The 18,045-nt window shown below is 33.8% G+C and overlaps 1 protein-coding gene across 1 annotated transcript in view; it reads right to left on the bottom strand.

The window, feature by feature from the left end:
• Positions 1-18,045, bottom strand: part of NCKAP1 (NCK associated protein 1) — a 98,144-nt gene that overhangs the window by 71,814 nt on the left and 8,285 nt on the right. Inside the window, exon 2 of the mRNA XM_028125509.2 lies at positions 11,541-11,651. Coding sequence (XP_027981310.1) covers positions 11,541-11,651 — 111 coding nt within the window. The remainder of the gene's footprint in view (positions 1-11,540; positions 11,652-18,045) is intronic.

Here is an 18,045-nt window from a genome sequence, read left to right as displayed (position 1 = left end):
GTTAATAATATAATTTACTTCATATAATGGCATCATTTCCCAATGTGAATAAAAATATTAATGAAGCTAGTTCCTTTGCATTCAATTTTAATTAATTAATTTTTATAAATTTTTCTAATATGTGATTACCTTGCTTTCATAACCTGGGGACACAGAAATAAATCAAGCTTTTCTTACTGATTAGATGTCATCACTGTAATCAATAATTATACCAAGCTATTCATGTCAAGATGGCCTCAGGTGCTACTGACATATACAAGGTAATAAGCCAACATTAAACAGTCCTTGCTGGCTATACTTTTTACTTCTTAAAGTTTCTATTTCTCTTCCTGTCAATTATCATTTGCTCCTGATGAGAGTACCTTTAATGTACAGTGCTTTAGAAAATAAACTTGTTACAATTTTGCCTAAGTAAACTCAACAAGCTTGACACAGTGAGAACCAAAAAAGCTTATTTCTGAATAAACTTCATTATTTCTAAAATACCACTTCTAGCTGCTCAAAATTATTTGTTTTCCTAGCTTTATTGTGCTACAATTTACCTACCATAAAACTCATCCATGATAAATGAACAATTAAATAATTTGTGCAAATTTAGAGTTGTACAACCACCAACCTTATTACTTTAGATTTCCATTATTGCAAAAAGTTCCCTTGTGCCTACTTAGTTAACCTCACTCTTAGCCCCACTAACCCCAGCACCAAGTGCTACTGATCTACTGTCTCAACAAATCTTTTTCTAGACATGTCTTACAAAATAGAATCATACAATATGTAGCTTTTTCCATCTGGCTTTTTTCACTTAACCTAAATGTTTTTGGAGTTCATTGATACTACAACATATATCAGTAGTGTGTTCCCTTTAATTGCGGAACAGTATCCCATTAAATGGATATACCACATTTTGTTCATTTATTCATCAATTGCTGGACATTTGAACTGTTTCCAGTTCTAGGCTATTATGAATAATGAATGCTGCTATAAACATATCTATATGTGGATGTGTACTTTCTTTTTCTTGGGAAGATTTTTTTTTTTTAGATTTTATTTATTTATTTGAGAGAGCAAGCATGGATGGTGGGGAGGGACAGAGGGAGAGAGAGAAGCAGACTCCCCTGCTGATCAGGGGGTGCAGCCCAGGGCTCGATTCCAGGACCCTGAGATCATGACCTGAGCTAAGGTTCAGCTTAACTGACTGAGCCACCCAGGCGCCCCTCTTGAGAAGACTCTTAAAAGTGGAATTGCTTCCTTCCTAGTTCTCAGAGGTAATTCAAAGAGGCAAGTGATATGAAAAGTAACCTCTAGGAAAGTGAAGAGTTACTGTAATAATATATTATTCATTTAGTCAACAAATATCCCAACCTATTAAATTATCAGGCATCATGAAGGGAGCTGGGGATAAAACTATGAATAAAATGAAAGCCCTCTAAATGAGTATATAATCTAGTAAGGGATGTATATACACAGGTAACTCTCACCTTTTTTTAGGTAAATAACCAGTTTTAGAAGCTGGTTACACCACAATTAACTTCTAGGTACAAGGTGCATGGTGAAAAACTATAAGCTTAATTTAACAAGACAAAGACCCTCACCAACTAGTAATTACATGAAAGAGGTTTAAACACACACACACACACACACACACACACACACACACACACACACACACACACACACACACACACACACAGTTTGAGAAAGACCACAATAAGAATGGTAGGAGTTTCTAAGGGTAGTGAAGACGGTGAAAAAGATGGGGGAAGTTAAAGGAGATGCTAAAATAGAGAAGGCTCCCAGGAATTATTTTTCTTACATATTGACAGAGAGTGGTGGCTCATGTTAAATTTCCTCAATTCACAGGCCTGTAAACAGGAATAATGCTTAAACTGTCTTGGCTTCTTTCTGGCCTTTTTGTTTATCTGTTGTTCTTGAGAGATTTGGAGACAAGATAAAATGGCATCAATGGAAGTATAACTCCCACTTAATACCTGTAATAGCCTCTTAATACCTATACATCTTCATCAATTCTTTGAACTCTGAGGCACCTATCTATTTACTCTATCATCTTTTCACTCACCATCTCATGCCCAATTTCCTTTTTTATCCATCTTAAGATTGAATGGCCCATCATTGTATTACACCTTTGTCCCTCCCTTTCTTCCTCTATCATTATTGCCTGTAAAACTCAGTGAGAGAAAGCATATATACATGCTGACTTGATCTCAACCCCAATTCATGATCATAAACCATAAATGAGTAGCAACATTACTCCATTTTCACTGCCAACTTTTACTGTCAATTCATTCTCCTACTCTCAATGATTATGCCACTCCTCCTCTCTCTTCAATAATTTCTCTTCAACTTCTCAGCTTCATGCTACCTATCTCAGCTCGATACTTATATATAGAATTGGCTACTCAAAATCTCCACTCAGATTTCTAGTAGGCCCTCAAATTTAACATATCTAATATTGAGCTGGTGAGTACTATCCCTTCTATACCCCCACCCCAAACCTGTTCCTCTTGTGTCCTCACCCAAGTAAATCTTGACATCTGTTCAAGCCAAAATCTTGGGGTCTTCTCATTGTCTCATATACCCCCTATCAATGCATCAGCAAATTACTGTAGATTCTATCTTCAAAATACATTTCCAGAATCTGAACATTTCATGACCCAGTCTTCAAAATAATTCAGAATCTGAACATTTTTCACCTCTACCATTCTAGCCCAAGTCACAATCAGCTCTCATCTCAATGACCATAAATTTCACCCTCAGAATGGCATTCCCTGGTCACCTTAAGTATTTCCCCACTATCACTCTGCTTTGTTCTTCTTAGAACTCATCTCTACCTGGTATTACATTCATATTCTTTTCTGTCTATCTCTACCCAACAGAATATAAGCACTACAGGGGGCAGTATTTTGGTTTGTTTATTCACTGCCAGATCCCCTCTCATGTAACAGGACTTGGCTCACAGACAGCACTCAACAAACCTTTCAAATAAGAAAATAAAGTAATAAAAGTGAGTAACTGAATACAGTGAATAAGTGATAAATGGAGGGAACTATACATGCAGCACATAACCTAATTGGAAAGCTTCTCTGAAATGGTGATATCTAAGGATAGACCCAAAAAACAAGTAGAAGTTAGCCTAGTGAAAGAATATGGGAGAAAGATATTTAGCCAGATAGTAAAAACAGCAATAAACAAAGGCCTAGAGGCAAAAGAAAGCATGGCCATTTGTGCCATGAAAAGTATAAACAACACTCTCCCACAATAAAATACTCCTTAAAAAATAAGCAATTAAGGAGTGCCTGGGTGGCTCAGTTGGTTAAGCATCTGACTCTTTGATTTCAGCTCAGGTTATTATCTCAGGGTCATGAGATCGGGTCCCCACATGCGACTCCACACTCAGTGTAGAGTCCACTTGAGATTCTCTCTCCCTCCCTCCCTCTGCCCCTCCCCCCACTCATGCACTTACGCTCTCTCTCAAATAAATAAAATCTTAAAAAACATATAAGCAATTAAACAAATTTTCCCATATTCTACATTCTACCCAACACTAGACAGAGGACTAACACAGTATACTATACTATTTATTTTTGGCCAAAGACCATTGGTATACATATTTAAAACATTTTTAGCCAAGATCACTGCTAGGAAGAGTAAAGAAAAATAAGTGTTTTTGCAACATCTCTCATTTACTCCACTGTAGTTTCTTTTGTTGCCTTTCACTTTGGATCTTGGCAAATAACTCCTGATCTGACCAAAGGTAAGACCAGACTTGCCATGATAAACAGTAAAATACCATGCTAAGGGTACTCGAAGGTTACCAGGCTAAAAGTGGCTAGAGCCTCCTTTAAACAAATGACCAAGAAAATAAAAATTAAAAACCAGCAAGTTATTAGGTATTGGTAACATCCTTTGTTATTATGTAGGGGATCATAATTACCATTGCAGTCACTAAAGGTAAGATATAACTTTAGAAAATTTGAGGAAAATAGATGATTGCCAGTGCCAGGAATGTATCTCCTTGGGGGTTATGCTAGGGGCTATGCTATAAAAACCCAGTATAATGTCCATTGGCAGTCTCATTTGCAGGAAAACAGCATCAATGAGCTGAAGAGGTTATGATTACAGTTTAGTATAATTAGAATATACAGTATACAAGATTGTGATTTCAAAGCAGATGTGTTTTGGGATCATAAGAATCAACCCTGAGAATACAGTGAAAGCTGAAAAATACATTCACACTCAAGCTCTGTACACAATTTCAAGGCATTCCCAAACTCTATGAAAACTCCATGTGAAAGCCCTGGAGGGACAACAAAGAGAAGATTTTCCAGGATGAAAGCTATGCAGCAGACATAAGCAAACTGCCCAGAGGGGAATTAGAAGACTGCAGGTTATAGGAGAGAGTGAGCACCACAAAAAAAAAGAAAGCTTATAAAGATGATATGATTATTAGGACAGATACATTTAAGAATTCTATCAAGGCATGTAACTGTTAAGTCCAGAAAATCATGATGTACCTATGAAACAAATTTAACTATGAAATCATTCTGGAAGAAAGAATCCATTTCATTTTAATGCTACATATTTATATATATAAACATAAATAAATATATGTAATATAAAGTATTCTAAGTCCAGTGTGACAATGGAATGAAGCACTAAGCACTCAGGTCTTAACTAGTTTGTTTGTTTTTTTAAAGATTTTATTTATTTATTTGACAGAGAGGGACACAGCGAAAGAGGGAACACAAGCAGGGGGAATGGGTGAGGGAGATGCAGGCTTCCCGCCGAGCAGGGAGCCCAATGTGGGACTCAATCCCAGGACGCCAGGTCCATGACCCGAGCTGAAGGCAGATGCTCAACGACTGAGCCATCCAGGTGCCCTCTTTACTAGTTTTTAATTTTTAGAATCAGCATATAATTCAATTTCAGAACATTTTATGATTTCAAAAACAAAAGAAAGCACTAACAATTTTGACAGCATTAAAGTATAAATGACCAAGGGTGAGGCTATAAAAATAGAGAACTACATTATTTAAAGTTTAAAAAGGAAGTAACCAATGATCCAAAAATATTAACAACAAAAAAACTATCGAATATCAAGAAGAAAGAGTAAGTAATGAGCAAGAAATTGAATGACCTAAATTCTTACCTTTTGTAGCAAAGAGTTTATAACAGACATTTTCTAACACTGGTAAATGAATTTATAAGAGAAAAAGAATAAGCATATTCCTTATAGAAGTTCCTTCTGAGAAATAGGACCAGGGTGGGAAAGAGTGGAATAGGAAATATAACCACTTTTCATCCTAAATTCTTCTGAACTATTTGACTCATTACCATGCATTCATATTATTTTGGTAAAAATTAAAAGACAATTTAAACCAGTTTAGGTAGGTCATTAGTGCTAATGTAATTCCCTGCCAGTACTTGACTTATTTCAAATACTTTTCAAATATATCAAAGCGTGGCTTACATGTATCTGCTAATCAGGGGTTCATTCTTTTATTTACTGTTTATTCAAGCTAGAATTAAAGACTATTCCATGTAGAAGAGATATTAAATGAATGTTGATGATACCTTTCTAAAAGAATAGACACTTTAGTTCTCACTGTTTTTCAAGTTTAATTGGTCAAGACCAAATATTTAAGTTTACATTAGGGTATATATAGATATAGAGAGAGACATATTGACTAATGACAAAATATACCACCAAAATACTGTTACAATGGGACGGCTGGGTGGCTCAGTCTGGTAAGTGTCTGCCTTCGGCTGAGGTTATGATCCCAGGGTCCTGGGATCAAGTCCCACATCAGGCCTTGCTCAGCGGGGAGCCACTTCTCCCTCTGCCTGCTGCTCCCCTGCTTATGCTCTCTCTCTGACAAATAAATAAAATCTTAAAATAAATAAATAAATAAAATACTGCTACATTATTTTATTATAAGATACTTTATTTTAAAGCCAAAGTATTATTTGCTGGCCTACTATATCCTAGGTTAACAGGATTCAAAGATGAGTGCTGGGGCCAGGAAAACAGAGACGTGAGTTGCCACAGAGAAATAGATTAGTTTTGTTTTGTTTGGCCTCTTCTAGTGAGGGGGGTAGGGGGTAGCAACAGGAGGAGAGACTGGAAGGAATGAAAAGCAGTGTTTGGATTATCATAGCATTTCTCCCAGCAGGAGATGCAGACCTGAAGGGGATAAATTCAAGACATTATTAAAACTGACAAGTATTAAAACTGATGAGCCCTAAATTAGTAACTTGACATTTTACAAAAGTCAAAGGGGTTTCTGAAAATTCTAGTTTAGGTAACGAAGTAGAAGATAATGGCTCAAGAAAGAAAACACAGATGAAAAACAAAATGCAGGATAATCATGTGTTTCATACTAGATACAAAGTTTGCTATTTAACTTGTGCAGCGGTCCAAAAGGTAGCTGGAATTCAGATCTAGAACCCAGAAAACAGAAGAGAGTATATTACTTAGCTGAAGCCATGAAGTAAATGTTTTCATACATATATACTGCGGGGGGTGGGGGGGTGGAAGGGGTAGGAGGGCAGGAAGTCATTTAGAAATACCCACATTTAAAAGGCAGCTAGAAGAATTCTTACCAGTGAAGGAGACCAAAAAGTCAGAGAGGTAATATAAGTAACAGCTTCCATTTTTCAAAAGCAATTTGTCACACAAATCTGTGAAGTACTTAGGAGATATTAAACTGATTCTTGAGAATTGATTGGTATTATCATCATTTTAGAGATAAGAACAAAGAGGCTTTAAGATGTGAAATGACTTGGGGCACCTGGGTAGCTCAGTCGGTTAAGTGTCTGCCTTCAATTCAGGTCATGATCCCAGGGTTCCAGGATAGAGCCCCCACGCTGGGCTCCCTGCTCTTATGTACCAAGCACTAGGGATAAAATGGTGTTTAAAAAGAGATACTAGGGGTGCCTGGGTGGCTCAGTTGGTTAAGCGTCGGCGTTTGGCTCAGGTCATGATCCCAGGGTCCTGGGATCGAGTCCTGTTGTCAGGCTACCTGTTCAGTGAATAGCCTGCTTCTGCCTCTCCCTCTGCTGCTCCCCCTGCTTGTGCTCTCTCACGCTCTCTCAAATAATAAATAAAATCTTTTTTAAAAAAATTAAAAAAAAACATATTCTAAAGCTATGTCTCACAACCAACATCATCAGAGTTGCTTTATTTTTGTCTTTCCTTAAGTGATGCTGTAAGCTACTTAAAAATTTTAATTTATTACATAGTATCCTGTAATACTGTGTTCCCTAAGAGAGGAGAAAAGTAATACCTATAACACAAAATATCCCTCTAAGTTTGAAAACTTAATTTTCTAATTATTTCAATATTGGCCTGTATCTCAGTCCAGAATCCCTATATGATTCTTATGGCACACTCTCCTCACCAACAATGCCTTCATTCTTAGCGAATTAAGACCTAATTCAACATATACAGGACAGTAATTATATCACTTTCCCATTAACTTGGGAATCAAATCCAAAATTTTACACTAAAATGTACAGTAAGTAGACAAATCTTATAATGACACCTTCATGTCAGATATTTTTACTGTTTTAAAAAACATAAAATAGCTTTTAGGTGGAAATACCCAACATCAGAACAAAGGGGGGTAAATTAAAATATTTTAAATATTTCATAAGAAATGTTTTAACATACATACACCTGAACATTTCCTTAAAATGCCCCTTAGAATTTCTTGGACAAAACAATCTTTACCTGTTAAAAAAATAAGAAGTTTCTACTATTTTCTTTATCCAGGAAAATAACAGATTTCCCTCTATACGCTCATAAGAAACTTACAGGAGGGGCGCCTGAGTGGCTCAGTTGGTTAAGCGACTGCCTTCGGCTCAGGTCATGATCCTGGAGTCCCGGGATCGAGTCCCGCATCGGGCTCCCTGCTCAGCAGGGAGTCTGCTTCTCCCTCGGACCCTCCCCCCTCTCATGCTCTCTCTCTATCTCATTCTCTCTCTCAAATAAATAAATAAAATCTTACAAAAAAATTAAAAAAAAAAGAAACTTACAGGAAACAAATTATACACCCATCTGGCAGTCACACTTTCAAAATACTAGAAGATATCATGTTATAGATAAATTAGATAATCTCTCAGCTCAGAAATGCTTTCCTTAATCTAAAATTAAATAAGAAAAATAACTCTATTAGACACTCAGTAAGTGCTGCTATAATTATAAAACTGGTATCACTTTTATTCAGTTGACTTTTACCTAATCAGCTGCTTTGAAGCCTATAGGGGCATCTAGTTCAAAATCACAACTCAGAAAACAAAACAAACGAACAAAAAAACCATTCCTTGATCCAGACTTTCCGAAACTAAATCCAGAATTGGAAGAGTACAAAAATTCTTACCAGGTCACAAAGGGGCCTGAGCAAGACAGTAAAACTCAGCAGAGCCCAACATCATCACTGTTAAAGCTATGTTTAGGTACCAATCTGGCTTTATCTGTCAGCAGTGTCCTCCCTTTGTTAGAATACCGGATAACCAGCTATCTGCGAGCACACTGGTAGCCTTTTTGTAAGAATCTAATCATGGAAACTTCAAAATAAATTTGTGTTTAATTTTTACCAAAAGAATATTTTATGATTGCCTTTTCTGAAACTGGGGACAAGTGGTGCTTATCTTAATCAAAACAGAAACAGTGCTAACCAGTAATTCTCCCTGATCCATGAGATAAAGTAAGCATGCTCTGTGGCACAAACTTATACAATGACTCAAAGACCCAAATACAAAGGAAAAAAACCCGATTATGATACCAATACCATTTCTTCAGTATACCTAACAGCCAGAAATCTGCAAGTTTCTATCATTCCCAGATGCTACTACCATTCCCCGTCCTTAAACCTCCATTAACTACTTCTATGAAATTAAAAAATAACAAAACTCAACTCATTTCTCATTTCCTGACCCAAGTTTGCCAGGAACTTCTCACCAGGATATTAGAAGGCTCAGATCAAACTAAGATCACAGAACTTCATAAATACCTAGCACACAGCACTTCAGTAGGCAAAAAACAACAGAATAACATTACACAGAATAGTTGTAAAGGCTATATGACAAAACTGAGACTGCATACAGAGCAACCAGAGTAAATTCTACAAGCAGCATAATATTCAACAATACTATACAATTGATTTCATAGGTTAAACAAAAAATTACCACATGACCCAGCAATTTCACCTCTAAGTATACACATCCAAGAGAAATGAAAACATAAGTTCACACAACTTTTACAAATATGTTCACAGCAGTATTATTCATAACAGTAAAAAAAAAAGGCAGAAACAACTCAAACATCTATCAATTGGTGAATGGATAAATAAAATGATATACCCATACAATGGAATATTTTTTGGCAATAAAAAGAAATGAAGTACCGATACATGCTACAACTTGGATAAACCTTAAAAACATTATGCTAAATGAAAAGAAGCCAGTCACAAAAGACCACATGTTATATGATTCTATTTATATGAAATCTTCAAAACAGGCATACAGAAAGAAAGCAGATTAGTGTTTGTCTAGGGATGGGGGACTGGCAGGAGTGAATGTTAATAGGTCTGGGGTTTCTTTTTGGGATAATGAAAATATTCTAAAATTGATTGTGGTACTGGATGCACAACTCTGTGGATGTACTAAAAACCCACTGAACTGTACACTTTAAGTGGGTAAACTATATGTGTGTGAATCACACCTTAATAAAACTGTTATTTTAAAAAATCAATTTTGTGCTGCAGAAATTGAGAAGGAAAGTAAAATTATTAAAAAACAAAAAACAGCAGCATTATTATAAAGTTTGCCCCACAAGTCAGGAAGAGCGAAGATTCTTAATTTACTCTTTACCAAAAAATGTTACTGTTACAAAAACAGTGAACATATACTTAATGAGACCTTGCTAATCTTCTAAAAAAAAAGACCTCATATTTAGGAACTATGCTTATTTTCACATGGAACTTTACACACACACTCACACACACACAAATTAAACTTAAATGATTCTCTGAAGAGCTCATATCACAAAGATTTTATGAGCCAGGAGAAAAAAAAGTATATATGAAACTAAATGTAGGACAGATTTTCATTATAAAATTTCTCTCATTCACAGTGAGTCAGATGAGTCAGCCAATTAATGTCAATAACTAAAAAAGAATTCTCCACACAAATAATGGTGTTCTTAAGAAGTGTATACACTGGGGCGCCTGGGTGGCTCAGTTGGTTAAGTGACTGCCTTCAGTTCAGGTCATGATCCTAGAGTCCAAGGATCAGTCCCACAACAGGCTCCCCGCTCAGTGGGGAGTCTGCTTCTCCCTCTGACCCTCTCCCCTCTCGTGCTCTCTCTCACTCTCTCTCTCTCAAATAAATAAAATCTTTAAAAAAAAAAAAGAAGTGTGTACATTGAATCACCCATTCTGTAATCAGGAACTAATTGTGATACCTTAATATACCAATTATAAAACACAATCTTCTATGAAACAAAGAAAGACCTCTATTAACCCGTACTCACAAGAAACACAGACTTCTCTTAATTCTTTAAAAAGCATTTTATCAGACTTTATTAATTCTGACTGGTGTTCTCCCTCTACATTACAATATTTTTAAGTAAAGGTGATACCAACAGGTAAAATATGAATCTTCAATAACTATACTTGATTTGAGGAAACCAAAAGATGACAAAATATTTTTTAAACGGTTTCTTAAAAGTACGGAGACCATATGTAAGAGAAAAATTCTAGACTAAGTTTGTACATAAAGAAAAAGAAAACAAAGATTATAACATGAGACTACAAAAGTAAAAAATTCAGAAAGACATGCAGAAAGATTCCAAGTCAACAAAATTTATATGAAAAGACTATGGTGAGATAAAATTAGCTCTAATTTTCTAAAATTACTTACTTATAGAAATTATTATAAAGAACCCCTAAAGATTACGTAAACATATCAGGAAGACTCTGGATATGACTACATTTTATATACTAATAAAAACTATTTTTCCTATTATTGTAGGAAAAATAAAGATCCTACACCATCACCTTGTTATATTATTTTTCAGAAATGTTTGTCTCAATTATAAAAATACTAAAGAAACAAATGTATTTTAGAATAAACACAGCTAATTACTAAAAACAATACAAGTTCTATGAAAACATTTACTAATTTCAAAATAAAGTTTATGACTATAAGGAAAAACTCCCTAACTAGTCATGCAAATATTTGGAATATATACATTTCTATTACCTTACTTTCTGTCGCAACTTGAAAGAGAAGGAAGTGTGTAAGAAATTAAGATCTTATGTTTTCTAAAGAGTGATGTAGTTCAGTCATTTTTTCCAGTTTAGAGATAAGAATATTGTTCCTAAAAGCCCTTAATCAATGTACGTAATTGGTATACCAAAATATAAAGAATTAGACAAATAAGAACTACTTCAACATTACACTAACCATTACTTTCCCTACAGATGGCTAAAATCAAGTAACACAAAAATTTGACTTACATTGTTGTTGCGAGTTTCTACAGCAGGGAACTTTCTGACTATGAATTTCACAGCAGATTCCAGGTTTTTGTCAATAAGGTAGGATGGTTTTGCCTTGGGATCTCCACATGCCTATAAAACAACAGTAATAAAAAAGTGAAATGCATCCTTGTTCTAAAACCAAGTAATAGCAAATCTGTAATCAGAAATTAGAGATATTTATTGTTTTTGGTGAGCAGGTGATAAAATGAATAGGCAAAGTGCAGGGATTGTCACAGCTGAAATATGCAATGGGAGACAGTACAGAGATGTTCTTCTACTGAAAAAAATGCATGGAAAGTTTCAAAGCAGTTAGCGCAGAACAGCAGTGAAGGAAAAAGCTCAAACCTAAAAAAAAAGAAAAAGAAAAAAAAAGTCTTGGTTTGAGGTAGGATTGTATTCATCTGAAGCTAATAAAATATTACAAAATTAAATATTCAGAACTAGAAATGTTTTTTTCTAAGTGTTATAAAATAAAAGCTTATGTTTAAATGTCTTTTCCAAAATGTTTTCCTCATTCACTTTAAACATTTTAATACAAGAGCCCTAGTTCAAAAGAACTGGAAGCTGCTAAAATTGTCTTTATAGTACTAAAGTGTGTTGCCTATTCCTCTGAACATTTGAGTTACTACAACAGTATTTTTCCATCATACCAGCAACACTTCAAACAATGAATCTACATCTGTTCTATATCTCATAAGCACAGAATAAATGGGAATGTTTACATTTTGACCACATCAGCCATACAGCATTCTCTGTAGTAAACTGTAAAGCATTATACAAATATCAAGTATTATTATTAGAAAGAACTTTTTATCTGAACTATTAGCAATACCAAATATAATTGATACTATTCAGTGTTTTGTTATGTGACATTTAATTAACTGCGTGCTAGTGAGATGTTATTTCTTAGGGAATTACTAAAATTGTAATATTGCTATTTAACTTCTCATTGCATTTTTTTTAAAAATGTGTCCTTTGAAAACGTCTTATCTCTCTACTATGAGTGAGGAAATATATTGCAATTTAATGTTTTTTTCATTGTTTACTATGGCTATGTTGTGAATTGCAGAAAGAGAAGTTATGAAACATGAAACTGATCTGAAAGCGGGCAAGCGGGCAGAGGGAAGGTGAAAAGCTTTGCAAACCTTCCAAACTTGTCCTTGCTGGGGAAGCATTGTAATAAAAAGAGAGAAAATTACGTGTAAACAATGATTGTCAAACTATGACATACGTTTCAGTAGAGAACTTATGCACCGCAGACTATGAATAACGAAACAAGATTAGAACTATATGGTGCTACAATTTTAAAGGTATTCTAAGTAGCGAGTTTAGTATACAATAGATTTATAGAGTTTATACTATTCATATAGATTTAAATACTACTGTGTAAGTGTACAACCATGTCAGTTTCTTGGTGCTCTTCCTAAATAAACTTAAAATAATACTAGAAGGAAAAACGAAGACTACATGCAACTATAAAAATAGGAGCAAAACCGTCAGTGAAATTTTACATACCTTAAAAAGAAACGGTAGCCAAGAATAAAAATAAAACGTTATTGGAGGACTTTTGCACTTCAGCTCAAATTGAAACTACTTTTCAAATATCACCTAACTCCCTTCCAAGTCAAAGTATAAAAATTAATGCAAACATTCCTGTATTTTCCAAATGGAAATAGGAATGCAGTAAGAATTCTCTTAATGCTCAAACATAAGTAGATAAAATTAACTTAAGCAATTTAGAACTTCATAATCCTTAACCAGATTGACACAAGGCAACTATGCAAATTCCATTTCAACATCATAAATACTAAAATACATCTGACTTTTCCTCAGAGTAGACTATCATTTGTTTAAAATATTATTTCTCATAAATTAATTTGCCAATTAATCCACTTCTCAAAAAATGTTATACTATATAATAAGAATAACTAAGAACCACACACTAAGAATTTGTCCAAATAGAAATAGCTACAGATTAGCATTTCCTTACACCAATGATACAATGAAAATCAAGTTCCCTAAATATGCCTGAGGTGGTACAGAATCCTAAAGTGATTCCAAATTACATTCAGTTTTTAATTTTTTTATTACATTCAGTTTTTTAATGTTGTTTTATCTTCCATATTCTAATACTTAAAAATTTAGCGATCCATTCTAACAGTATTAGTGACTATCGAATAATGAAAATATGACAGACTACCATACGTATTTCCCATGATCACAAATTTTACTGTATAGAATTTAATCAAATATCTGAAAACTAACACAGACGTATTCTCATGTATACAGATGCATGTATATATATGAGGAACTCTTCCTTCTTACACTGAAAACAAAAAGAATGAAATTTCATTTCAATGGAAAAGTAAATGGTTGTATAATCCTTCCCTGGAATTGATTTACCTTTTTCCACACTGCTCAGTAAGCCATATCTAAACATACTATACTGGGAGGCAGAACAGACTCTAGACTAAGACTTACTGGGTTTCAATCTTTACCACTTACGATCCATAGGACCTTGAATATATTACAAAATATCTCCTAGTCTGTTTCTTCACGTTTAAATGGGGAAATCAGTACTTACCTCATAAGGTCATTATGAGGATTAGAAAAGAGATAAACCATGTACAGTATTTAGCAGAAGGGCTACCACATATGTGCTCTAAAATGCTCTAAAAATGTTAGCTGTTATCAATAACAGCCTCAATAATTATAATTACCCAAGTCTCATATGAATAATAACTGCAAAATAGTCTTTATCAGAGTATACAGAACTAACAATAATGACAATTCCCTTTTCCAATCACACATTTCCTTCATTTGTTCTCTAAATGCCAAATATGTTCTACTCATAGAAAGAGTTTAGCCTAGTAAAGAACATGAGTTCTAAGATAGGCTGTCCATGTTCATATCCTAACTCCATCACTTCTTAACTGCATAACCATAAGCAAGTGATTTTACTCCTCTGTGCCTCAGTTTTTCCATCTGTTAAACAGGTTGATAATAATTGCAATTTACCCTAAAAAGTTTTTAGGCCCATTATGTGTGCGCATGCACGTGCGTGTGCAGTTTACATAGATATCTGGAATACCATGAGCACTCAAAAATGCCAATAAAACATACATGGCTCATAGATACTATACAGAAGTACTAGCCCCCATTTTATTTTTTCTGAAATCAACCTGCTTGATTTATTTACTTAATACCAACAGAGATACCATGTATGGAACACTCAGGCAAAAAAGAAAAAGTACAAGAAAAAAAAACAATGAGTTGACTAAAAGCTAATATCTAAGAAATTAACATCTGTCAAAAAGCCATACTTAATATTTCAATTAAAAAGGGTTTCCTCCTATACCAAAGCAGTATAGCAAAATTCCAACTAACCAGATGTCTCAGTTTATAAAAATTAATATTCTTCTCCACCGTCACTCAAAGCATTTTCAGGACACAGAGGACAAAGAAATCATAAAACAACCACCTATATTTCAAAAACATTGTCGGCAGTTGGTACACCTGAAACCCTACCTCATCCTAGTATAACTACACTATTACATAAAATTAATCTTTCACTCTCAAAAGTATCACCCTTTGAAGTGCCACATTTAAGAAAACAACATATACTATACTTAATTAACAAATTTTATCAGAAAGGCTTACCAAAAGGCCTAAATTAAACTTTTGAATACTTCTATCTCCCCCACACCGAAAAAGAAAAAGAGAAAAAGAAAAGGTGAGTACAAGGCAAAATTGCATCTAAATAACTGAACCTTACAGCCCTACCAAAAAAAAACTTTTTTTTGCATAATTGGCTAAAAGAGCTATTTCATTAGACAAAAAGGAAACCATTTCTGAACCACAGAACTTAAAAAAAAAAACCCAAAACTGTGTATTTTATATTATCTTGACTCAGCATGCTTTCACAATGCATAAAATACTGTAATTTAAAATTCCAGAAGATCTAAAGGAAATTTAATATTTATGTACTTAAATTTCCAGTTCTCACGATTGCAAGTTTATTTTCTATGAATATTCTACTTATCCATAAATTCAAAAAACTTATGACTATTTAATGTGGAAGATCAAATTGCACTAATGTTAAAGGGAATACTTAAATATAATAATGAAGAAACCTGTCCCTGAGTCAAGAAGCACAGCACCCATTTGATTTCCTGCCAAATTGTTTAACCTCTGAACCTCAGTTCTCTAATTTATAAAATTAAGGGTACTAATACTACCTATTTGCAGGGTAGATTATTCAGATTTTTAAAAGACAAAATGCACATAAAGTGCTTATTCCAATGTAAATATCTAATAAATAAGTTCTAAATAATAATCTTCTATTTTTTAAAATAAATTTCTCAAAACACGTGGATATCTATAGTGAGTTCCTGAAAAAAAAACGTAAAATTTTCCATTTAACCAATTCTAGCTCAGTATTAATCATCAATCAACATCTCCAAGTTCATTTTTTTCACAAACATAAGTATAATATTATTACCAAAAATAAAGAACAGAGATGTTTTAGAAAACCACATAATATTTTATCCAGGCCACAAAATAAACATCTTTAACTAGAAACTTCAAGACCAGACTTTATGTGATTTCAAAGTATAACTCTAAAACAAATTTTTCTGCTAATCTACCACCAAAACCCCTTCTCAAGTCCTTTCCTCAGGCTGTCACAACCTAAGATTACATACTACAGATTAACTTTATATGGTTAATGCTATGTATTTTTTCAAAAACTTATCATGATGTTACAAAAATCAAATAACAGAAATAGTCCTCAATCTATTCATAAGAGATTAAGCAATAATCAAGAAAAAAGAAAACAAAGACCCAAGAGTGGGGAGTAAAAAGAACATTTACTGGGCACCTGTTGTGTGTAAAACATCTATGCTTTTGAAACTGCCTAAACATCTCAACGAAGAGGAAAGGAGCGTCAGAAAAATTAAGTGACTTGCTCAAGGTTCAGCTGTGAGTACCTAAAGATTCCAAAGCACTAAAAATGCTTATCTAAATATATATGCTCAGAAAAACAGTAAAAAAACATGCTCCATTCTTTCAATACCTCAACTGCTCAAAACCTTCATTGGAGTAATTACTATCAAAGGAAAAATCTGCTTAGTTTCATCAGTTTTATTTTTTAAGGCCTAGTCTAACTCAGCAATAAATCACATTCCTTTGCCAAAATATTACAGAACAAACCAATTTTTTAAATACAATAATGTAATTGAAAAAACATGAACAAAATTCCAGAGTTCAGTGAGAATGCTATTTGTGAGAGTACAAGAAAGAAACTAGCCCTATCTGAATATGTCAGGGAAGAAGAAAAAACCACACAATGTGACCAATTTATGCTAGAAAGAGGAATTTAATTTTTACTCAGTAAACAAGAAAAACCATAGTTTTTAAAGCAGGTTTCGCAAAATTAAAAGCATACCAGGACCAAGATTCTTCCTTGAGTCTTCAAGGAAATTAACTGACATTAATGCCTAGAGTAAGGACAGATATCAACTAAAATCATGGACTAGAGAAAACAATTTACTTATCATTCTTTTATTTTCTAATTTTAAAAATGAAAGTAATACAAAGAAAATTTTCAATAAATATTGGAAAATCTATCAAGAGCAAAACAAGACTTAAATTCTCATATTAGTGGTTTTGTTTCCAATTATTTTGTTTTTTCATGTGTATCACCTTTATTTTGGCCAACCAATCTGATTTGAACTTCCCCTTGAGCTTGGGTAGGTGAAAAAAAAAGGCAATTCACTGCTGAAATTTAGATTAAGAGGCTTCATAGGAAAGTATACTGGAATTATTGGAAATGTTTTAAAATTAATGCACATTTATCAATAACTACCTGTTACTTAGAGCCAGTAATAGCCAACTTAAAATATATATATATTAATGGTTACAGCTTTCTAAGCACAAATTCTGGGAAAATTATAAACTTAAGAAATATTTCAATGCATTACATATTTCAAAATTCATTTTTAAAAATTTTAGTGATTCAAATGAGTTACTAATTACTATTCAATTCACAAGAAGAGGTGTATATCACTATTGCTCTTAAACATTTTTCAGCTTGCAATACAGAGAAACTTCTCAATTTATAAAACAAAGGTGTTCTATAGGTTTTTTTCAAGTATTATATGTAGCCACATTTTTACTGTTTTAGAGAAGCTGCTCTTGGGGCGCCTGGGTGGCTCAGTTAAGCATCTGACTCTTGATCTAAGCTCAGGTATTGATCTCAGGTATTGGTCTTGAGTTCGAGCCCCATATAGGGCTCCACTTTATTTAAAAAATTGAAAAATCAATAAATAAAAATAAAATAAAGAAGCTGCTCTTTAAAGGCCAATGAAGAATACACTCCTGAAATACAAATACTTATTTTGTACTAGCAGTAAATAGATATCAAACCACAATGTCAGAGAGTAAAAAAGGAAAAGTTAGGAAATGTTTCCCAAAGGTGGTCCAG

Source organism: Eumetopias jubatus, unplaced genomic scaffold (assembly GCF_037043125.1).
Source record: "Eumetopias jubatus isolate StellerSeaLion01/CBP00866 unplaced genomic scaffold, mEumJub1_p1.0 scaffold_3, whole genome shotgun sequence".
In the NCBI taxonomy this organism is placed as follows: Eukaryota; Metazoa; Chordata; class Mammalia; order Carnivora; family Otariidae; genus Eumetopias; species Eumetopias jubatus.
The sequence above is the reverse complement of the archived record's forward strand: the minus strand, read 5'-3'. Positions and strand labels throughout refer to the sequence as shown.